Source organism: Anoplolepis gracilipes, chromosome 8, assembly GCF_047496725.1.
Source record: "Anoplolepis gracilipes chromosome 8, ASM4749672v1, whole genome shotgun sequence".
NCBI classification, from domain to species: domain Eukaryota; kingdom Metazoa; phylum Arthropoda; class Insecta; order Hymenoptera; family Formicidae; genus Anoplolepis; species Anoplolepis gracilipes.
The window spans coordinates 7,365,172-7,385,614 of NC_132977.1; the positions used below are offsets into that span (position 1 = coordinate 7,365,172).

General features: G+C 28.9%; 3 protein-coding genes and 1 long non-coding RNA gene across 8 annotated transcripts in view; 3 read left to right on the forward strand and 1 right to left on the reverse strand.

The window, feature by feature from the left end:
- The first annotated feature begins 1,369 nt into the window (after positions 1–1,369).
- On the forward strand, positions 1,370–5,796 carry LOC140668494 (aromatic amino acid aminotransferase DDB_G0287711-like). Its single transcript, XM_072897537.1, has 4 exons — positions 1,370–1,543; positions 2,500–2,668; positions 3,428–3,614; positions 5,579–5,796. The coding sequence occupies exons 1-4, from the start codon at positions 1,477–1,479 to the stop codon at positions 5,600–5,602; spliced, it is 447 nt and encodes a 148-aa protein (XP_072753638.1). The 5' UTR covers positions 1,370–1,476; the 3' UTR covers positions 5,603–5,796.
- On the reverse strand, positions 5,117–13,488 carry LOC140668497 (uncharacterized). Of its 2 annotated transcripts, none has more exons than XR_012047181.1 (5): positions 13,373–13,488; positions 11,896–12,055; positions 9,430–9,765; positions 9,054–9,098; positions 5,117–5,344 (listed from the first exon to the last, which is right to left on the reverse strand). It is a non-coding gene; the product is annotated as an uncharacterized lncRNA (long non-coding RNA). The 2 variants fall into 2 exon arrangements; XR_012047180.1 differs by lacking the exon at positions 13,373–13,488 and adding an exon at positions 13,050–13,146.
- The window catches only part of LOC140668474 (kynurenine/alpha-aminoadipate aminotransferase, mitochondrial-like), a 39,092-nt gene continuing 25,278 nt past the window's right edge, over positions 6,630–20,443 (forward strand). The window contains exons 1-8 of one of the 3 annotated variants that reach the window (XM_072897500.1): positions 6,630–6,788; positions 7,757–7,925; positions 8,655–8,841; positions 10,171–10,287; positions 10,748–11,071; positions 11,205–11,331; positions 16,378–16,586; positions 16,733–16,841. In XM_072897500.1, the coding sequence (XP_072753601.1) occupies positions 6,722–6,788; positions 7,757–7,925; positions 8,655–8,841; positions 10,171–10,287; positions 10,748–11,071; positions 11,205–11,331; positions 16,378–16,586; positions 16,733–16,798 (1,266 nt within the window). In that variant the 5' untranslated portion in view covers positions 6,630–6,721 and the 3' untranslated portion in view covers positions 16,799–16,841. Of the gene's footprint in view, positions 6,789–7,756; positions 7,926–8,654; positions 8,842–10,170; positions 10,288–10,747; positions 11,072–11,204; positions 11,332–16,377; positions 16,587–16,732; positions 17,513–20,443 lie in introns of those variants that run through there. The other 2 variants (XM_072897499.1, XM_072897501.1) reach the window with 2 other exon arrangements.
- The window catches only part of Fstl5 (follistatin-like 5), a 41,619-nt gene continuing 38,822 nt past the window's right edge, over positions 17,647–20,443 (forward strand). Inside the window, exon 1 of one of the 2 annotated variants that reach the window (XM_072897459.1) lies at positions 17,647–19,253. The gene's annotated coding sequence lies outside the window, so the exon portion shown is untranslated. The remainder of the gene's footprint in view (positions 19,254–20,443) is intronic. The other variant, XM_072897460.1, reaches the window with a different exon arrangement.

Genomic DNA, 20,443 nt, shown 5'->3' on the forward strand with positions numbered 1-20,443 from the left:
AATATTATCAGCCATTATCGGATCGAATGTCACTCGATTAAGCCAGTTGTAAAAACCAATTAGAGAAACAGAATCAATATGATATTAAATTTATGTTCAACAAATAACATTAATATGAGCCCCGTTTTGTCGGTCGTCGAAACAAAACCCGAAAGCGAAACGTTCTGTTCGACGTCAATGGCTCTTTTTTTACCCGAGATCGATCTAAAATCCACCCGACTGCCGATCAGCATGCGATCGATCGATCGATATCGAATAGAGCGTTTATCGGGCAGCGTAATACAATAAGTTAAAATGTTATCTGAAGTGTTAAAGGGAAAAAAACCAGTAAAGGCGATGGAAATAGTGACATACACACTTACAAATACACGTGGTTACAACCCACAAACAGGTATATACACACATACACATACACACATACACGTACAAGATGTTAATAAATTGGAGAATAAATGTTACGAGTATATTTCAAAATTTCTATTGTCCCCTTAATATTATCCCATCGATACTATTAACGATGATAAAAGAAACAAAATTTTCACTAGAATTTGATCAATTTTCAAAATATAAAATAATATAATCTTTTTAATCTTTTATTTTAATTATAATTAGTTTAATACCGTATTATCATTTTACTTTTATATTTCAAAATATTGATGATTACGTTTTATATACTGGCATAGACAATATTATATCTAAATATTTCAATGTTTAATTATGTCCTAGAAAAGAATATTTATTGAAGTCGACTGATTGTGATATAAGATAATATCTCCCAAGAGATATAAATATGTCGAGATTGCCACAAAAAATGCAAATTTCGAAATTTTCGTCCAAACATATTTATTTCAAAATAAATTTTTTATATTTGACTGTTCTTTTAAATTTCTTATTACTATTGGGCTACTTATAAGTCCTGTTTGATTTTCCAGTTAATGATAGGAAATTAAGCGTTATCAAATATAAAATTCTATTAACATCTATCTTGCGACGCAAGATATAATACAATGCGTCGTAATAATATTTGGCCATCCTCATAAAAAATCAGAAATTTCAATTCGTCACTTTACAATTATATAACACGATATACAATAGAATTAAATGACGTGATTTCAATGACTTATTACATTTAAAATTTATATTATTAATTATAAAGTAAAGATAACCAGAAGTTTTGTTTCGCAACTTTGTAATAGCGTTAATCTTTATAATTACGAATGACGTAATTTCAATGACTTGCTTCATATGACTTGCATTTGGCTGTATTATTTATTATGACGTAAAGATAAAACTAGGAAGTCTCTCAGCCTGTACACAACACTTGTACAAGGTCTTATATAAATAGATATGATAATTATTTTCACATGATATGCATATTGAATCAAGTCAGTATAACAGTATTCATACAACTGCAGAAGAGAAGAGTCGGCGAGAGAATAAATTGTGACAGTTATCGTGCGCGAAATAATTCACATCATGGACTACACTAAATTTTTTTCTAAAATCACCCATAGACGAAGGCATAACATAATTAGACAGTTGTGTAAGTTATTATTGCATTCATTTCTTGTATTTATATTTGCCCACTCCAAGTCTTATACGCAAACATAAAAATGTTTTCCTCTAATTTTTTTATAGAATACTATATTTTTTTATATAATTACTTTTCCGTGTTTTGGACTTAAAAATTGAAAGTCGATAGATTTAATTTTAAACAAATATATTGAAATATGCAGTTAAATATCCTTAAAAACTTTGTGCAGTACATAATACACTTTATAGACGCATATTTAGATTTTTCAAAAATATATTTTTCATAACAATCAAATTTATAGAAATAATGAAATAGAAATGATATATTCTCTCTATCGTTGATTCTATAATTCTCTACAAATTTTTACAAAAATGTACTAGGTTTTAATCCCAAAATACACGAGAAAACACTTAAAAAATATATGTCTCTTATTTTCAAAAGAATTCTATCTAACATATTCTATTAAAATTGAAAAAGATTATTTTCATATTTTTCTGTCAGTAAAAAATTAACGAGTTTTTAATAATTTCATAAATTTGTAATATATAAATATAAATTTCAAATTATAACATATGTATAAAATATATACGACGTGTAAAAATATACGGTTATAAAATTAATTACAATTTCTTTTTTGAAAGCATAATTTGACGTTTCATGATCATTTTTTATCAATGAAAATTTTATAAGAAAGATAAAAAGCACTTATCAAATAAAAAATTTAATATTTACAAATTAAAAACTCCATTATAATTTTTTTACCTTATCTATCAAATAATTTTCTTTAATCTATTATCTAGACTTTGAAAAAATATATAAGGAATAAAATTATAAACACAAGAAAATCTTTTTTGCTGTCTAACGAAGTCTAACTTTTTCCAAACAAAAGTAATAAAATACATAGATATATTTTTGATTATTAATCTAATATTAATATTTATATCACATTTTAAATTTCAAATTAGATGACATCTACATGTCGCATCCAAACTGTGTGACTTTTGCTGGTGGTTTGCTAAATGTCGTTAATACATGTCCTGTCGAAGATCTTTCCATAACATATAAGCACGACATTTTAATAAAATTAAATAAGTATGAATTGGCTACAGCGTTTCAATATGTAACTTCGCAAGAGTAAATAATATTAATAAATCAATACATATGTAATCAACAATAATGTAATATCAATAAGTATACATACAGTATACTTATATATTAGTCTATAATTTTCGAGTTATTTGTATTTAAGAAAAAAAATTCTGATTTTTATTAAAAACATCAAATTAGAAATTAAGCAAATTAAAAAAAATTGATTTTATAATTAATTTAAACATTTTAATTCGATATTTCATTCAACTTTTTTGTATACTAAAAAAACGAACTTACTATAAATTTATGAAAAATTATTGTACCGAATACAATACTTTGCAGGATTTCAATAATTTTTGGAATATATTTATAAATATAGCACGTATTAGATTGTAATAATAAGCATATATATTGAAAAATTATAATAAAATTAGAAACGTGCTTAAATGCAGCGAAATCGACATATTATTCACGAATCAATAGAGTGTGTTACGATCAAAATTATAATTTTTTTTAAAATGTATTAGTCGAATTTTCGATATTAAAATTATTATTTTTTTATGTTTATATATTTGTCTTACTAATTTTTAATACAAAATTTTTTTAATTTATGTGATATTTTTTTCTATATACGCTATAATTATAAATTTTATATTAATTGTCACACAATATATAACATACAAGAGAACAAATGTTTACTACTTAATTAATAAATGTATAGATATATTTTTAATTCGTTAGTCACATTCTAACGAATTCTTCTATCTGTAATTGTGCATGTCTACAAATATATTTTTTTGTAAGTTATAAGCCGCTATTGGAAAAATGGAAAGAATTCCTGAAAACGTGGCATACGTCAATGCAAAACGATTGGGATATCACACTTACAAGCGATACCCTGGACGCTTGTAATAAGATTTTTGAAATGATGCTCGACGAAAATGACCCAATTCTACTCCAAACGCCAACATACACCGGAGTAATCGGAGCGGTTAGTAATTAAAATATTATCACCAAAAAGTAACAAGCTTTAATAAAAAAACTTTTCTACGGAAAAGTGCTTCACATGTCATGAACACACGTCAAATAATAAAAAAATATCCAAATTTGCGTGTAACAAATAGAAGTTCAAGAAACAAAAAAATAAGATTAACTTATTTATATACTTGGCGTTCGACATAAAACCAAAATTTTTCACTCACCGATCGATGCGCAGCAGCGAAGTTGACTATGTAGAGAAGCTATGTTGATCTGTAACATACAAATATAAAATTCAAATTATATAGCAGCGTTTAAAATAATTAATATTCTAAAAAATTATTATAGCACGCGTCGACTTTTCCATACGTATAATATAATACACAGATAAATAATAAAATAATTATACATATATATTCCGAAAAAAACTATTATGTGAAGATATTTAACACTTATTATAATTATCATATAAGATATCATATATATCTTTTTCCCTCATTTTTATTTAAGTTATCCAAAAAACAAATCAAGTAAAAACGAGAATAAACACACATAATATATTAATGAAAAATAATATATAAATAATAATTTGCTCACCCCGAGGTTGCTTGGCCGTCGCCCGATGCCTCCTAGGCCCCCTCCTCCTCTGAGGTTGTTAGGATTCGTTACACTTACTCGCGAAAATATAATTAATTACAGTTTATTACTGTTAATTATGTGACACTGTAAGAATAAACGCGCGACATTTGTACGGCACTCCCGCACTCGGACGCGTAACACTCTGTACGACACTTTCGCACTCGAATGCAAAACAATTAGGATATCGCACTCACAAAAGGTATCCTGGTAATAAGATCTTTGAAATGATGCACGACGAAAATGACCTAATTTTATTCCAAATACCAATATATACCAGAATAATCAAAGCGTTAGTAATTAACATAATATTATCAAAAAAATAACATGTTTTAATAAAAAAACTTTTCTACCGAAAAATGCTTCACATAACACACGTCAAGTATGTAAAAAAACGTATCCAAAATTGCGTATAACAAATACAAGTTTAAGAAACAAAAAAATTAAACCTGATTTGTTTATATATTTAGCGTTTTTCATAAAATAAAAATTTTTCACTCATCGGCCGATGCGCAGCAGCGGAGTTGACTACGTATAGAAGCTACGTTGATCTGTAACAAACAAATATAAAATTCAAATTATATGTATAGCAGCGCTCAAATAATATTCTAAAAAATTATACCAGGCATCAAATTTTCTATACGTATGATATAATAAATCGCTAAATAATAAAATAATTATACACATATATTCCGAAAAAAATTATTATGTAAAGATATTTAAGATTATTACAATTATCATATAAGATATCATATACATAAAAATCTTTTTTTTCATTTTTATTTAAGTTATTTAAAAAACAAACCAAATAAACGAGAATAAACGCGCATGATATATTAATAAAAAATAATATATAAATAATAAATTGCTCACCCCGAGGTTGCTCCGCTGTCGCCTGATGCCTCCTAGGCCTCCTCCTCCTCTCAGATTGTCAGGATTCATTGCACTCATTCGCGGAAATATAATTAATTACAGTTCATTACTGTTAATTATGTGACACTGTAAAAAAAAACGCGCGACACTTTACACGACACTCCCGCACTCGAATGCAAAATAGTTAGGATATCGCACTCACAAACAGTACCCTGGACATTGAGAAGCGTTGATCTATAACGTACAAATATAAAATTCAAATTATATAGCACTCAAAATAATTAATATTTTTAAATTTTTTAAAAAATTATTATAGCACGCATCAACTTTTCAATACGTATAATATAATAAAATAATTATACATATATATTCCAAAAAAAATTATTATGTAAAGATATTTAAGATTATTACAATTATCATATAAGATATCATATATATAAAAATCTTTTTTTCTCATTTTTATTTAAGTTATCCAAAAGACAAATCAAGTAAACGAAAATAAACGAGCATGACATATTAATGAAAAATAATATATATATGGTTACATCTACAAAAACAGGTATATATACACATACACACATACACGTACAAGATGTTAATAAATTGGAGAATAAATGTTACGAGTATATTTCAAAATTTCTATTGTCCCCTTAGTATTATCCCATCGATACTATTAACGATGAATAAAAAGCAAAATTTTCACTAGAATTTGATCAGTTTTCAAAATATAAAATAATATAATCTTTTTAATCCTTTATTTTAATTATAATTAGTTTAATACCGTATTATCATTTTACTTTTAGTTTTCAAAATATTGATGATTACGTTTTATATACTGGCATAGACAATATTATATCTAAATATTTCAATGTTTAATTATGTCGTAGAAAAGAATATTTATTGAAGTCGACTGATTGTGATATAAGATATCTCCCAAGAGATATAAATATGTCGAGATTGCCACAAAAAATGCAAATTTCGAAATTTTCCTCCAAACATATTTTAATAGCAGACATATTTATTTCAAAATTAATTCTTCCAATTTATAATTAATTGTTTTTCAAATTTCTATTGAGCTACTTATAAGTATTTAATAAATATAAAATTCTTTTAACATCTATCTTGCGACGCAAGATATAATACAATGCGTCATAATAATATTTGGCCATCCTCATAAAAAATCAAAAATTTCATTTCGTCACTTTACAATTATATAACAAGATATACAATAGAATTAAATGACGTGATTTCAATGACTTACCATATTTAAAATGTATATTATTAATTATAAAGGAAAGATAACCAGAAGTTTTGTTTCGCAATTTTATAATAGCGTTAAACTTTATAATTGCATATGACATAATTTCAATGACTTGCTTCATATGACTTGCATTTGGTTCTATTATTGATTATGACGTAAAGATAAAATTATAATCCCTCTGTAAACAACACTTGTAGGAAATCTTATCATAAATAGATATGATAACCTTTTCCAAAAAATAATATATACTTTGAATCAAGTCAGTGTAACAGTAGTTATATAACCGCAGAAGAGAAGAGTCGGCGAGAGAATAAATTGTGACAGTTATCGTGCGCGAAATAATTCACATCATGGACTACACTAAATTCTTTTCTAAAATCACCCATAAACGAAGGCATAACCTAATTAGACAGTTAAGTAAGTTATTATTGCATTCATTTCTTGTATTTATACAATATTTGTCAACTGCAAGTCTTATACGGAAACATAAAAATGTTTTCCCCTAATTTTTTTATAGAATACTATATTTTTTTATATAATTACTTTTCCGTGCTTTGAACTTAAAAATTGAAAGTCGATATATTTAATTTTAAACAAATATATTGAAATATACAGTAAAATGTCCTTAAAAACTTTGTGCAGTATATAATACACTTTATAGACGTATATTTAGATTTTTCAAAAATATATTTTTCATAACAATCAAATTTATAGAAATAATGAAATAGAAATGATATATTCTCTCTATCGTTGATTCTATAATTCTCTACAAATTTTTACAAAAATGTACTAGGTTTTAATCCCAAAATACACGAGAAAACACTTAAAAAATATATGTCTCTTATTTTCAAAAGAATTCTATCTAACATATTCTATTAAAATTGAAAAAGATTATTTTCATATTTTTCTGTCAGTAAAAAATTAACGAGTTTTTAATAATTTCATAAATTTGTAATATATAAATATAAATTTCAAATTATAACATATGTATAAAATATATATGACGTGTGAAAATATACGGTTATAAAATAATATATTTCCTTTTTTGAAAGCATAATTTGACGTTTTAATCATGATCATTTTTTATCAATGAAAATTTTATAAGAAAGATAAAAAGCACTTATCAAATAAAAAATTTAATATTTACAAATTAAAAACTCCATTATGTTATAATTTTTTTACCTTATCTATCAAATAATTTTCTTTAATCTATTATCTAGACTTTGAAAAAATATATAAGGAATAAAATTATAAACACAAGAAAAACTTTTTTGCTGTCTAACGAAGTCTAGCTTTTTCTACACAAAAGTAATAAAATACATAGATATATTTTTGATTATTAATCTAATATTAATATTTATATCACATTTTAAATTTCAAATTAGATGACATCTACATGTCGCATCCAAACGGTGTGACTTTTGCTGGTGGTTTGCCAAATGTCGTTAATACATGTCCTGTCGAAGATCTTTCCATAACATATAAGCACGACATTTCAATAAAATTAAGTAAGTGTGAATTGACTACAGCGTTTCAATATGGATCTTCGAAAGGGTAAATAATATTAATAAAACAATACATAACAATAATGTAATATCAATAAGTATACACACAATATTCTTATATATTAGTATATAATTTTCGAGTTATTTGTATTTAAGAAAAAAAAATCTGATTTTTATTAAAAACATCAAATTAGAAATTAAGCAAATTAAAAAATAATGATTTTATAATTAATTTAAACATTCTAATTCGATATTTCATTCAACATTTTTGTATGCTAAAAAAACGAACTTACTATAAATTTATCAAAAATTATTATACCGAATGCTGTACTTCGCAGGATTTCAATAATTTTTGGACTATGAATATAGCACGCATTAGATTGTAATGTATTGAAAAATTATAATAGAAATAGAAACGTGCTTAAATGCAACGAAATCGACATATAATTCGCGAATCAATAGAGTGTATTACGATCAAAATTATAATTTTAAAAAATGTATTCGTCAAATTATCGGTATTAAAATTATTATTTTTTTATGTTATATATTTGTCTTACTAATTTTTAATGAAAAAATTTTTAAATTTATGTGATATTTTTTTCTACATATGCTATAATTATAAATTTTATATTACTTGTCACACAATCTATAACATACAAGAGAATAAATGTTTACTACTTAATTAATAAATGTATAGATATATTTTTAATTCGTTAGTCACATTTTAACAAATTTTTCTATCTGTGATTGTGCATGTCTACATATATATTTTTTGAAGTTATAAGCCGCTATTGGAAAAATGGAAAGAATTCCTGAAAATGTGGCATACGTCAATGCAAAACGATTGGGATATCACATTCACAAGCGGTACCTTGGACGCTTGTAGTAAGGTTTTTGAAATGATGCTCGACGAAAATGACCCAATTCTACTCCAAACGCCAACATACACCGGAGTAATCGGAGCGGTTAGTAATTAAAATATTATCACCAAAAAGTAACAAGCTTTAATAAAAAAACTTTTCTACGAAAAAGTGCTTCACATGTCATGAACACACGTCAAATAATAAAAAAAATATCCAAACTTGCGTGTAACAAGTAGAAGTTCAAAAAACAAAAAAATAAGATTAATTTATTTATGTACTTGGCGTCCTTCATAAAACCAAAATTTTTCACTCACCGGACGATGCACAGCAGCGAAGTTGACTGTAGAAAAGCTGTTGATCTATAACATACAAATATAAAATTGAAATTATATAGCAGCGTTTAAAATAATTAATATTCTAAAAAATTATTATAGCACGCGTCGACTTTTCCATACGTATAATATAATAAATAGATAAATAATAAAATAATTATACATATACATATATTCCAAAAAAAAACTATTATGTAAAGATATTCAAGATTATTACAATTATCATATAAAATATCATATATATAAAAATCTTTTTTCTCATTTTTATTTAAGTTATCCAAAAAACAAATCAAGTAAACAAGAATAAACGCGCATGATATATTAATAAAAAATAATATATAAATAATAAATTGCTCACCCCGAGATTGCTCCGCTGTCGCCTGATGCCTCCTAGGCCTCCTCCTCCTCTCAGGTTGTCAGGATTCATTGCACTCATTCGCGAAAATATAATTAATTACAGTTCATTACTGTTAATTATGTGACACTGTAAAAATAAACGCGCGATACTTTGCACGACACTCCCGCACTCGAATGCGTGATACTTTGCACGACATTCGTGAACTCGAACGCGCGAAACTTTGCACGACACACCCGAATTCCACCATCACAAAATAAGGATTATATGTATATACCTATGACAAAAGAATGTGATAAAACCAAACGACAAAGATTTCGGCCGCCAGTTAATTTTCATCTGTGACAAAATTTTTTCTGTTATTTATAAAATTATGTAATATAAATTGCCAAATGTGTGCGTTTTAATGTACATGTCATGTATTACAAATTAATTATTAATAACCAGTCGATATCGTTCTCAGAAGCTTATCAAAAATATTTACGATTTGGTAGTCTTGCTGAACGAATTCAATCTGTCTAATTATCTGTCTACTTATTTTAAGTAATTGAGTTACAAAAATTTAAAATAATTGATAATTTAATGTATTTAACAAACTAGTGCAATTTTATATCACGCAGATATAATTGCGTAAAGAATATAATTATTAATTAATTCTACCAATATCTGACTATTCTTCTGCAATAAGACGCATGTATTTTTTAGACAAATTCTCAAAAATTTTTTTTTTTTTTTTATTCACAGCTAGTACCGTTATCGCCGGATATTATACAAATTAATCAAGATGCCGATGGAATAATTCCCGAAGAGATCGCCAAAGAATGCGAACAGAGACTTGCGACTGGTAAACCGATGCCAAAAGTGAGTCAGAAAATTTGCGACATTGAATAAGATATATCTTTTCTCAAAATCATATATAGAATAAGAATTTTTAAGTAATTTTTTATCTTCGCTTTTTAATTCTCATCTCTAAATCTTTATCGCGAAATAATTCGATATTTCCACTGAAAAAAGATTAATTACAAATTGTTCGAATAATGTACTTATAGAAATTATATAAAGCATTTTAATAACATTTTATGTAATCCGTAAAATATAAAAATACTAATAATTAATTATCGATTGATAGTTTCAAAATTGTTTTACTTACGTACAATCGTATCTTTCTTTTATCTTATAATATGCTTTTACATATTTTTTTATGCGCATATTAAAATTATCACTAATCCAACATTGAAACATATTTACATTATTTATATTTAGCATATTTTTACATTATTTTTATTCAACAGAAAGATGCACAGTTTACTAAATCTTTCAGTTACTTTACGTTAATCCGACGGCAGCGAATCCTACAGGCGCCGTCTTGTCGGAGAGCCGACGAAGGAAAGTGTACGAATTGGCGCAGAAGTACAACTTTCTGATAGTCGAGGACGATGCTTACTACTTTGTTCACTTCTTAGATAAGCAGCCCACGTCGTTTTTTTCCCTCGATACTGATGGTCGCGTAATCAGATTGGATTCGTTCAGCAAGATAATAAGTGCTGGGATTCGCGTCGGGGCCATCACAGCCCATAGAGACATTGTGGAAAAGTTCGTTCTTCATATGGAAAATTCTACCATGCAAACATCAAGTCTGTCTCAAGTAAGAGTTTTAATATTTGTTTTTTAATTTATTTGTTTCATTATTTGACCATTTTATTATTAATACTACTACAAACTAATTTATGTATTATATATTATATGTTTATAAATTTATTTATAATAATCTCCTGCAGATGCTTCTATACAAACTCTTCGAAAATTGGGAACCGAAGAAATTCGAGAAACATTTCAAAGATATACAAAAATTCTATCGAGAACGATGTGACACGATGCTAACTATGGTTGAAAAACATTTGACTGGTATGCAAAAATTTATTTCAATTATTTATTTAATTTGTTTCAAATATTTATTAAATTTATATTTATAGTAAAAGTTATTTCAAATATTTATTTAATTTGTTAAAAATTAAAACAGAAGATATTTATTAATTGTTTTGCAATATCAGAGTTGATTTTAAATTACCAAACATTTTTGTGAATACATGAATAGCGAAGTAGCGCATAACATTGATTTATAAAACACAAATATGTACATATTATAAAGCAGTAGCCAAAATAATTTAAAAAATTATTAATAATATATTAATAATAATAAATAATTATTGCATGTAAATTACATTTTTAATTTAATTCTTATTAATTAATAAAATAAGATTATATAATTTGTATACAATTTTTTAAATTATAAACTTACATAAAATATAGTAAATAAAAATATCAAATTTTTATATAAATAATTATAAAAAAATATTTAAATAAATAAATAAATATATATATATATATATATATATATATAAATTTTCATTTACGTAAAAATGTATTAATTACTTTTTTGAAAATATGTTTGACTCAGAGTTGACTCACCTTATACTTACATTTTGTTAATGATGGAAAAAATAAAAAATGTTATTGGATTATTGATCTCATTCTGATACTACTGACTCAGATGTCCAATTAAAAGTGAGAGAGAGACAGAGAGAGGTGCAATAGATCGTTCGAATATACACAATCCACAAGTTTAAACCTGCAAAACATTTTGAACACATCAATCTCTCCTACAAAATCAATGTATTAATACTATGTCAAATAAATAGATCGCACGAAGTACCTTCTTTCATAAATAATCGTCATTTCAAGTCGCTAATCGCAAAAATTCATTAACCACGCGAGTTGATAATCGTTAATTGTTATAACTATAACGTAATTACGTTTGAAATCCACTCGCGACGACGTAACGCTCCGAACGATAATAAAACGACGAAGAACAAAATACGAAGTACTATAGTAATAACTTGTGTGTCCGAGTCTCGCCGCGCGAACGACAACGATCGTACATAAATAAATAAATAGATCGCGTAAAATATCTTCATTGATAACGATCACAGCGATATACTTATACGAAACAATACGAAATCATACTTACGAATCGCTGATTGCAGAATTAATCACGGGAGAATCGTTGAGAATCATTAATTGATATAACTATACGGACATAATCCGCTTAGCATCCACTCGCAACGGCGTTTCAAACGATAATAAAACCATGAAGTACAAAATGGTAGTAGTCTGTCCGCCCGAGTTGACTCGCCGCACGAATGACAACGTTTGTACGTAAACAAAGAGGGTATACGCGTACGTCACAAATAAAAAACGAACTCCGAACGAACTAAAGGTAATAGTGTCGTCGCGAAATATTTAACATTGAACGTAAAATATTCTGTATTTGCATGCGAGTAACTTTAGATCGACGATCTCTCATTATTATGATTTGAATCCAAAGTTAATTGAAAGAAAGAGAAAGAGAGAGAGAGAGAGAGAGAGAGATAAAGAGAGAGAGAGAGAGAGAGAAAGGAAAGATGCGAGGGATTGAAAATATGCAATTCAAACTCAACGTTGCATGCACAAAACATTTGAACACATTAATCTTTCCCGTAAAATCAATGGACAACATTATTACTATTTCAAAAAAATAGACCGCAAAATAAAACGTCTTGTTGATAAATAACAATAATACTTACGAGTCGCTGCACTCAGAATTAATCACGCGAGTTGATAATCGTTAATTGATACAAGACATAATCTCGTTTAACATCCATTCGCGATGAGGTCTCGAACGATAATGCGTGAGCGACGAAATATATACTACGTGTGACCTACCCGAATCTCGTGAATAACAACACTCGTACGTAAGCAAAAAGTGTACACGTCACGGAGTACGAACGCCGAACGAATCAGTTGTAATAATGTCGTCGTAAAATATTTAATATATGTAGAATAAATAAATTAAAAATATTCTGCATTTGCATATGAGTGTCTCTTGATAAATAACAATCGTACTTACGAGTCGCTGCTCGCAGAATTAATCACGCGAGTTGATAATCGTTAATTGATACAAGACATAATCTCGTTTAACATCCATTCGCGATGAGGTCTCGAACGATAATGCGTAAGCGACGAAGTATATACTATGTGTGACTTACCCGAATCTCGTGAATAACAACACTCGTACGTAAGCAAAAAGTGTACACGTCACGGAGTACGAACGCCGAACGAATCAGTTGTAATAATGTCGTCGTAAAATATTTAATATATGTAGAATAAATAAATTAAAAATATTCTGCATTTGCATATGAGTGTCTTTTGATAAATAACAATCGTACTTACGAGTCGCTGCTCGCAGAATTAATCACGCGAGTTGATAATCGTTAATTGATACAAGACATAATCTCGTTTAACATCCATTCGCGATGAGGTCTCGAACGATAATGCGTGAGCGACGAAATATATACTACGTGTGACCTACCCGAATCTCGTGAATAACAACACTCGTACGTAAGCAAAAAGTGTACACGTCACGGAGTACGAACGCCGAACGAATCAGATGTAATAATGTCATCGTAAAATATTTAATATATGTAGAATAAATGAATTAAAAATATTCTGCACTTGCATATGAGTGTCTCTTGATAAATAACAATCATACTTACGAGTCGCTGCTCGCAGAATTAATCACGCGAGTTGATAATCGTTAATTGATATAAGACATAATCTCGTTTAACATCCATTCGCGATGAGGTCTCGAACGATAATGCGTGAGCGACGAAATATATACTACGTGTGACCTACCCGAATCTCGTGAATAACAACACTCGTATGTAAGCAAAAAGTGTACACGTCATGGAGTACGAACGCCGAACGAATCAGTTGTAATAATGTCGTCGTAAAATATTTAATATATGTAGAATAAATAAATTAAAAATATTCTGCATTTGCATATGAGTGTCTCTTGATAAATAACAATCGTACTTACGAGTCGCTGCTCGCAGAATTAATCACGCGAGTTGATAATCGTTAATTGATACAAGACATAATCTCGTTTAACATCCATTCGCGATGAGGTCTCGAACGATAATGCGTGAGCGACGAAATATATACTACGTGTGACCTACCCGAATCTCGTGAATAACAACACTCGTATGTAAGCAAAAAGTGTACACGTCATGGAGTACGAACGCCGAACGAATCAGTTGTAATAATGTCGTCGTAAAATATTTAATATATGTAGAATAAATAAATTAAAAATATTCTGCATTTGCATATGAGTGTCTCTTGATAAATAACAATCGTACTTACGAGTCGCTGCTCGCAGAATTAATCACGCGAGTTGATAATCGTTAATTGATACAAGACATAATCGCGTTTAACATCCATTCGCGATGAGGTCTCGAACGAGAATGCGTGAGCGACGAAGTATATATTACGTGTGACCTACCCGAATCTCGTGAATAACAACACTCGTATGTAAGCAAAAAGTGTACACGTCACGTAGTACGAACGCCGAACGAATCAGATGTAATAATGTCGTCGTAAAATGTTTAATATATATAGAATAAATGAATTAAAAATATTCTGCATTTGCATATGAGTGTCTCTTAAAATTAAAATTGAATTTTAGAAAGAATTCTATGCTTTCCGATCATTCTATCAACTTTAAAGATTTTGTAATTAATTTTAATTTATAACAAGTCGGTACCTCGAGTGATCTAATTTAATTAATATTCTAATAATTTTTATGCATAGAACTCTCTCTAGAAATTAAAAGTGATTAATGAGAAATTTTCATTTAAAGTCGATACAACTATCGAAATATAATTATCTCACTTCGATATTTATACATCCGTTTCAAGCGATTAATTTGTTTAATTAATATTTTAATAATTTTTACGCATAAAACATTTTGTAAAATTATTGTAGAACTCTCAAGTGCTTAATCCAGCAAAAAGGAGTGCTTAAAAAATCGTCAGAGAACAAAATAAGATGCAGAACTTGGCGTTTCACTCAGTGTTTGTCAGAATCATTTTTTTAATATAATTATATCGGCCAGAACTATTATATCGCCAGAATATTATTTTAATATATCAAGAATTCTACAATTATTAATACAAAAATAAATCCAGAATTTTCAATAATTAATAAGTTTTCATAAAGTGTCATACAAATAGAATTGCATGAAATATGCTATGTGCATGAGCACCGTGGTAAAAAAAAATTAATTCCACGAATAATAAATTATATCGTAATTGCTCCGACAAAACCCGACAAAACCAGGCCTTTTTATTCTTTCTTTTATTAATACAACTTCAAAAACACTCATATTTATCCAATTACAATCGTAAACAAGCAGCTTTAATTAACATAGAGAATACCCGTGTCTAAACTTCGACTCATTCTCGACATAAGTTTATTGGTCTAATAACGTCGAAAATAACACAAAACAACCGGCTCCGCGAAGATTGAATACGCATAGCTGCATGATCGTACAGTACCTATCAGACGAACCTTTGTTGCCAACGCAAACGCAATGATCATTTGATGATTGCGATTTGTATATTTGTATATTATATTTAAATATTATATTTTAAATTTATTATTCTGTAAAGACAAGTGCTAAATTTTAATCACATCGATAACTTCAACAAGCTATAATTTACATAAAGATATGGAGAGACGTCCCAAGGACTTTGCTTACAGTTCGTTTTCATTAAAATGCTTGAAAAAGGACATCGAAAAGGGTTTTAATCGGTACAAATCTGATATAACCCTAGGCCCCTTTCCGGGAGACACTTACAAAGGTTTCTCTGCATAAAAAAAGGAAATTTATTTTACATCGTTTAAAAACCGTTCCGATATTAAAATATGTTTATTTTAAAACATTGAATTCAAAATTAACCGAGTCAAGTATAATAAATAATTTTTCTATTATGTATATATATTTTATTCTAATAAATAATAACTCTGGATTTTAAAGTAATTTTAAAATATTTATAATACAAATGTATACCTTAGGTTTGGCAGAGTGGTACGCGCCGCAAGGTGGATTTTTTCTTTGGGTAAAGATAACGGCTGTAGATAATGTATGGGATTTAATGATGAAGAAATGCGTCCCCCTTGGTGTCGTTGCTGTTCCTGGAAATGCTTTCAATAGTGATCCTTCAAAACCTAATCAACACTTGAGATTTAGCTTTAGCTATTGCTCGCCGGAAGATATGGATAGGGTAAATTGAGATTTTATTGATTTTATCTGTCACAACACATATGTAGAAATTATATTTATATTTATACACATAGCAAAAGTAACGCATCAGAATATTAATCTCATTTACAAAAATTTAATACATCAATACTTTCTATTACTTTTCAGGGACTGTCCATAGTAGCCAAAGTAATACGCGAAGAAGTAGCGAATAAAAATAAAGGTACGATATAAAAAGTATATATTAATTAATAATAAATATCTTCTTAATATATATTAATATATTTCAAAAAAGCTGTCAATAAGATGTTGAGAAATACATATTTGATTAAGGAAATGAAAAAATAAAGATAATCACATTAAATAACTCTATAAAAAATTTTCACTTTTTCTACTACATTTCGCATACTTACAATATTAAAATCGGTAAAAGTATAAATTATATACTTTTGAAACGTCGAATGCCATCTACACATCGAAAAGCTATGATCGGTAACTTATTAACAAATTTGTTTTAAGCTTTCACATCTTGCTCGTATATGCTCGGAATGCTTTAACTAATTATATCAACAGTATTAATTTAAAAACACCCTCAAAATCAGAAACGATAAATCAAATCAGCATCGATGATAAGCAGTGATAGTCACAGTTTCTAATTGTAGAAATATTTGATATATCATATTGTAGATGTACATTCCTCTACGAAACGTTGAAATATGATTATAACTTGTAGAATTGAATTATATATCAGTTAAATGTTCAAGTATTTATATATCAAATGACATATTCAAAACTGTCGGTAATATCAACACTCTCCGAGTAATTTTAACCAGAACTGCAGAAATTTAACCCTCAGAACGAATAATATCGATCTGGTGGTACCGTCAGTAAGGTACCATCTAAAAATACGTCTTTTATTTGAATAAATAATTAATTTGTGCAAAAATATTTTTGTCTTTTCAATATTATTTTAATTTATTCCATTTTTCTAGAATTAAAATTAAAACTCGCTTTTTTACTCGCATTGTAAAAAACTAAAAAAAATTAATTTAGTAATCCATCAGACCGATATTACCTTAAATGATTGACTCAAAAGGTAAAATGAACATCGAGTTATCAGTTTATCAGCGAGTCATAATGCAAACATACGGGCATAATGTAAACATTGTTATAATTAAATATTGAATTTTAATAATATATTTGTTACGATAAACAAATATACGGGTCTCACATGTATAAATCTCTCTCATTTATATTCATGAATTAATTTTTATTTGATATAAAGCTTTGAGAAATTGAATATGAAAAAATCAATACACTTTCTTGTCGAAGTACATTTTCTTAGAAATGCATTTAAATTTCATACTGTTCTATATTAAATTACAAGCGAGAGAGACAGTTATAATGCTTTTAACGTTACACTCGCTATTAAAATTAAATTATATCGATCCTTAAATAAAGAGAGGTCTTTCCACTCTGAGAATATGATATCGATAGAAGATGTCGCTATAATCGAGACTGCTGTCAAAAATTGACATTTAGCAAACATGTGAGTTTTCCCATAACAGAGATAAGTAAAATAGCGTATCAGATTAAGAGACCAAAAATAAAGTTTACAACATTATTTCCGCCTCCACCCCTCCGTATCCTCTTTGTTTTACACGACGCTACAGTGGTTAAAAAAATCCATTATTTTTAATCAAATAGATGTAACGCAGTATTAATTAAAGACCTTGTGTAGACTAGCTAGGCGACTTGCTGCAATATTTGTTCCACATCCCTCGCAATTGCCATCCTTTCCTCCCGGGGGTTAACGCGCACCAATTGCGTTTCCCCGAGGACGACAAATTATCCCCACCCTGTTACCTCGGCGCGACACTTATAGAGAATTAATAGCGGCTTTTATTGCGAGTTCTCTCTAAAGTAACCGGCGAAATTGCCAAAAAAGTTTAAGTCGATCTATGACGACGACGACGACGATGCAACGCAGGCGCAAACGTGCCGTTTCCATGGCATCCTTGCTATACGTGGTTAGGTAATGTTGGATTAGACACTACGCCGACCGCCGACCCTCTCCGGGGGTAACGTTCAGTGTTCAGTACACTCTAAACCATCGTCGCGGTTAAAACATCTCTCGTATACCTCGATACTTGCACGTGTATACATACACGCGTACGCATACGTGTCGTAAGCACGCATCAGCGGCACCCACGCATCGGAGCGAAAACGCGTGGTATATTCACCCTTCTGTTTACGATCTGCCGGCCTGCGTATCCGCTCGTTTGTTTATTAAATTTTACTCTGCTCTTACATTTCCGTTCATTCATACCGATTGTGTCCGAATGTGATGTTCAATTATCGTCGCGGTCGCTTTGTCTCTCATTCCATGAAAGTCGAAATGTATTCTCGATGATTTCGATGATTTACATGCCGCAGTTTTAATCGTATCCCCAGAAAGTCGCGTAGGTCAACTCACGGTCTCGCTCGAATCCAGTCGGACCAAATTCGACTCTTGCCCTTCAGGGGGTGGGCATCACCACCATTACCGGCGTGGACCTTAAAATCCAGGCTGCGTGAACGTAATCGAACACAGTGTCGTGGGAGCGAAAGTGGCGGGTGGTGTGTTTACTGCGGTGGCGGCGGGGTATTATCCTGACGCAACTAAAACTGGTCAGGTCAGTAACACGGGGTGAGTCGAATTGCTTGGACTCTTCGTAAGATGCGTCCTCCGATTGTTTTTAATCTGGAATTTTGTTAATGTGAGATTCAATGAATTTAGTATCCTCATAAGATATGTGCGTCTCGAATTATTTTTCTCAATTAAATCATTTTTAAGGAGAAAAAAGAAGCATCGTTGGCCTCCCGAAATATTTCTAGCAGCAAATGTAGCTGCAACATTCAACAAATTTTATTTCCATGAATGGCATAGAAATTCCAATGTTACTTAAATCGTTTTGTCATTCCTTGCATTTTCTTTTTAGATAAAACATTTCTCTCTCTTAACGTTCTCTCTTTTGGAAGTATCTTGTAAAATTTTACAAAAGATCTTTACAAAATAGAATAGAAATAATTGTTGGAAAATTATATAATATGGTTTTTCTCTTATTGATACCCTCTTATTTTACTTCTTATTTTATAAGAGATTTTTACAAAATAGGAAAGAAATAATTGTTGGAAAATTATAAATATACAATATGTTTTTTGTTTTTATTTGATCTAGTAGATTATATAAAATCATGTTTATGAAAAAGATTTGGAAATCTCGAAATTTAGCTTTTAATATATATTTATAACTTTAATATTTTATGGTATTGTATAATATAATAAATGTAAATATAGTAATATAGTAATTATTATTACCTGACGAAGTACGCTATAAAATACAATTAATTAAACTCGTTAAATAAAATATAATTAAATCCAACGATTAAAACATATAATTTTGTCTCGCAAAATATACATGCGTATATATATATATATATATATATATATATATATATATTTATCGAAATTATTTTCGATAGACATTTAGCGATCACGAAAATACCCAGCTCTCATAATTCACGAAGGGGCGAATAAGACGTGCAGATTGAGTAATTGCGAGCGCTAATATTATTATTAATCAAGCAGTGCATTTATATATGCAATCCACATGTTCAACATGACAACCGTTGTCAAAGGAAACAGCTTTTTTTCTCGCCCTAGATTTTCGACGCTGAACGTCGGGGTTTTCTCGCGATCACATTTGCAGAAACGTTAAAATGATCGATACACGACGGTTTGCTATAACAAAAATAGACAAATGTTCGTAATGCGTCTCCGCAAGAGGGTAAATATGTTCGGCCGGCTACATGCCGGCCGTATAAATAGAAAACGTAG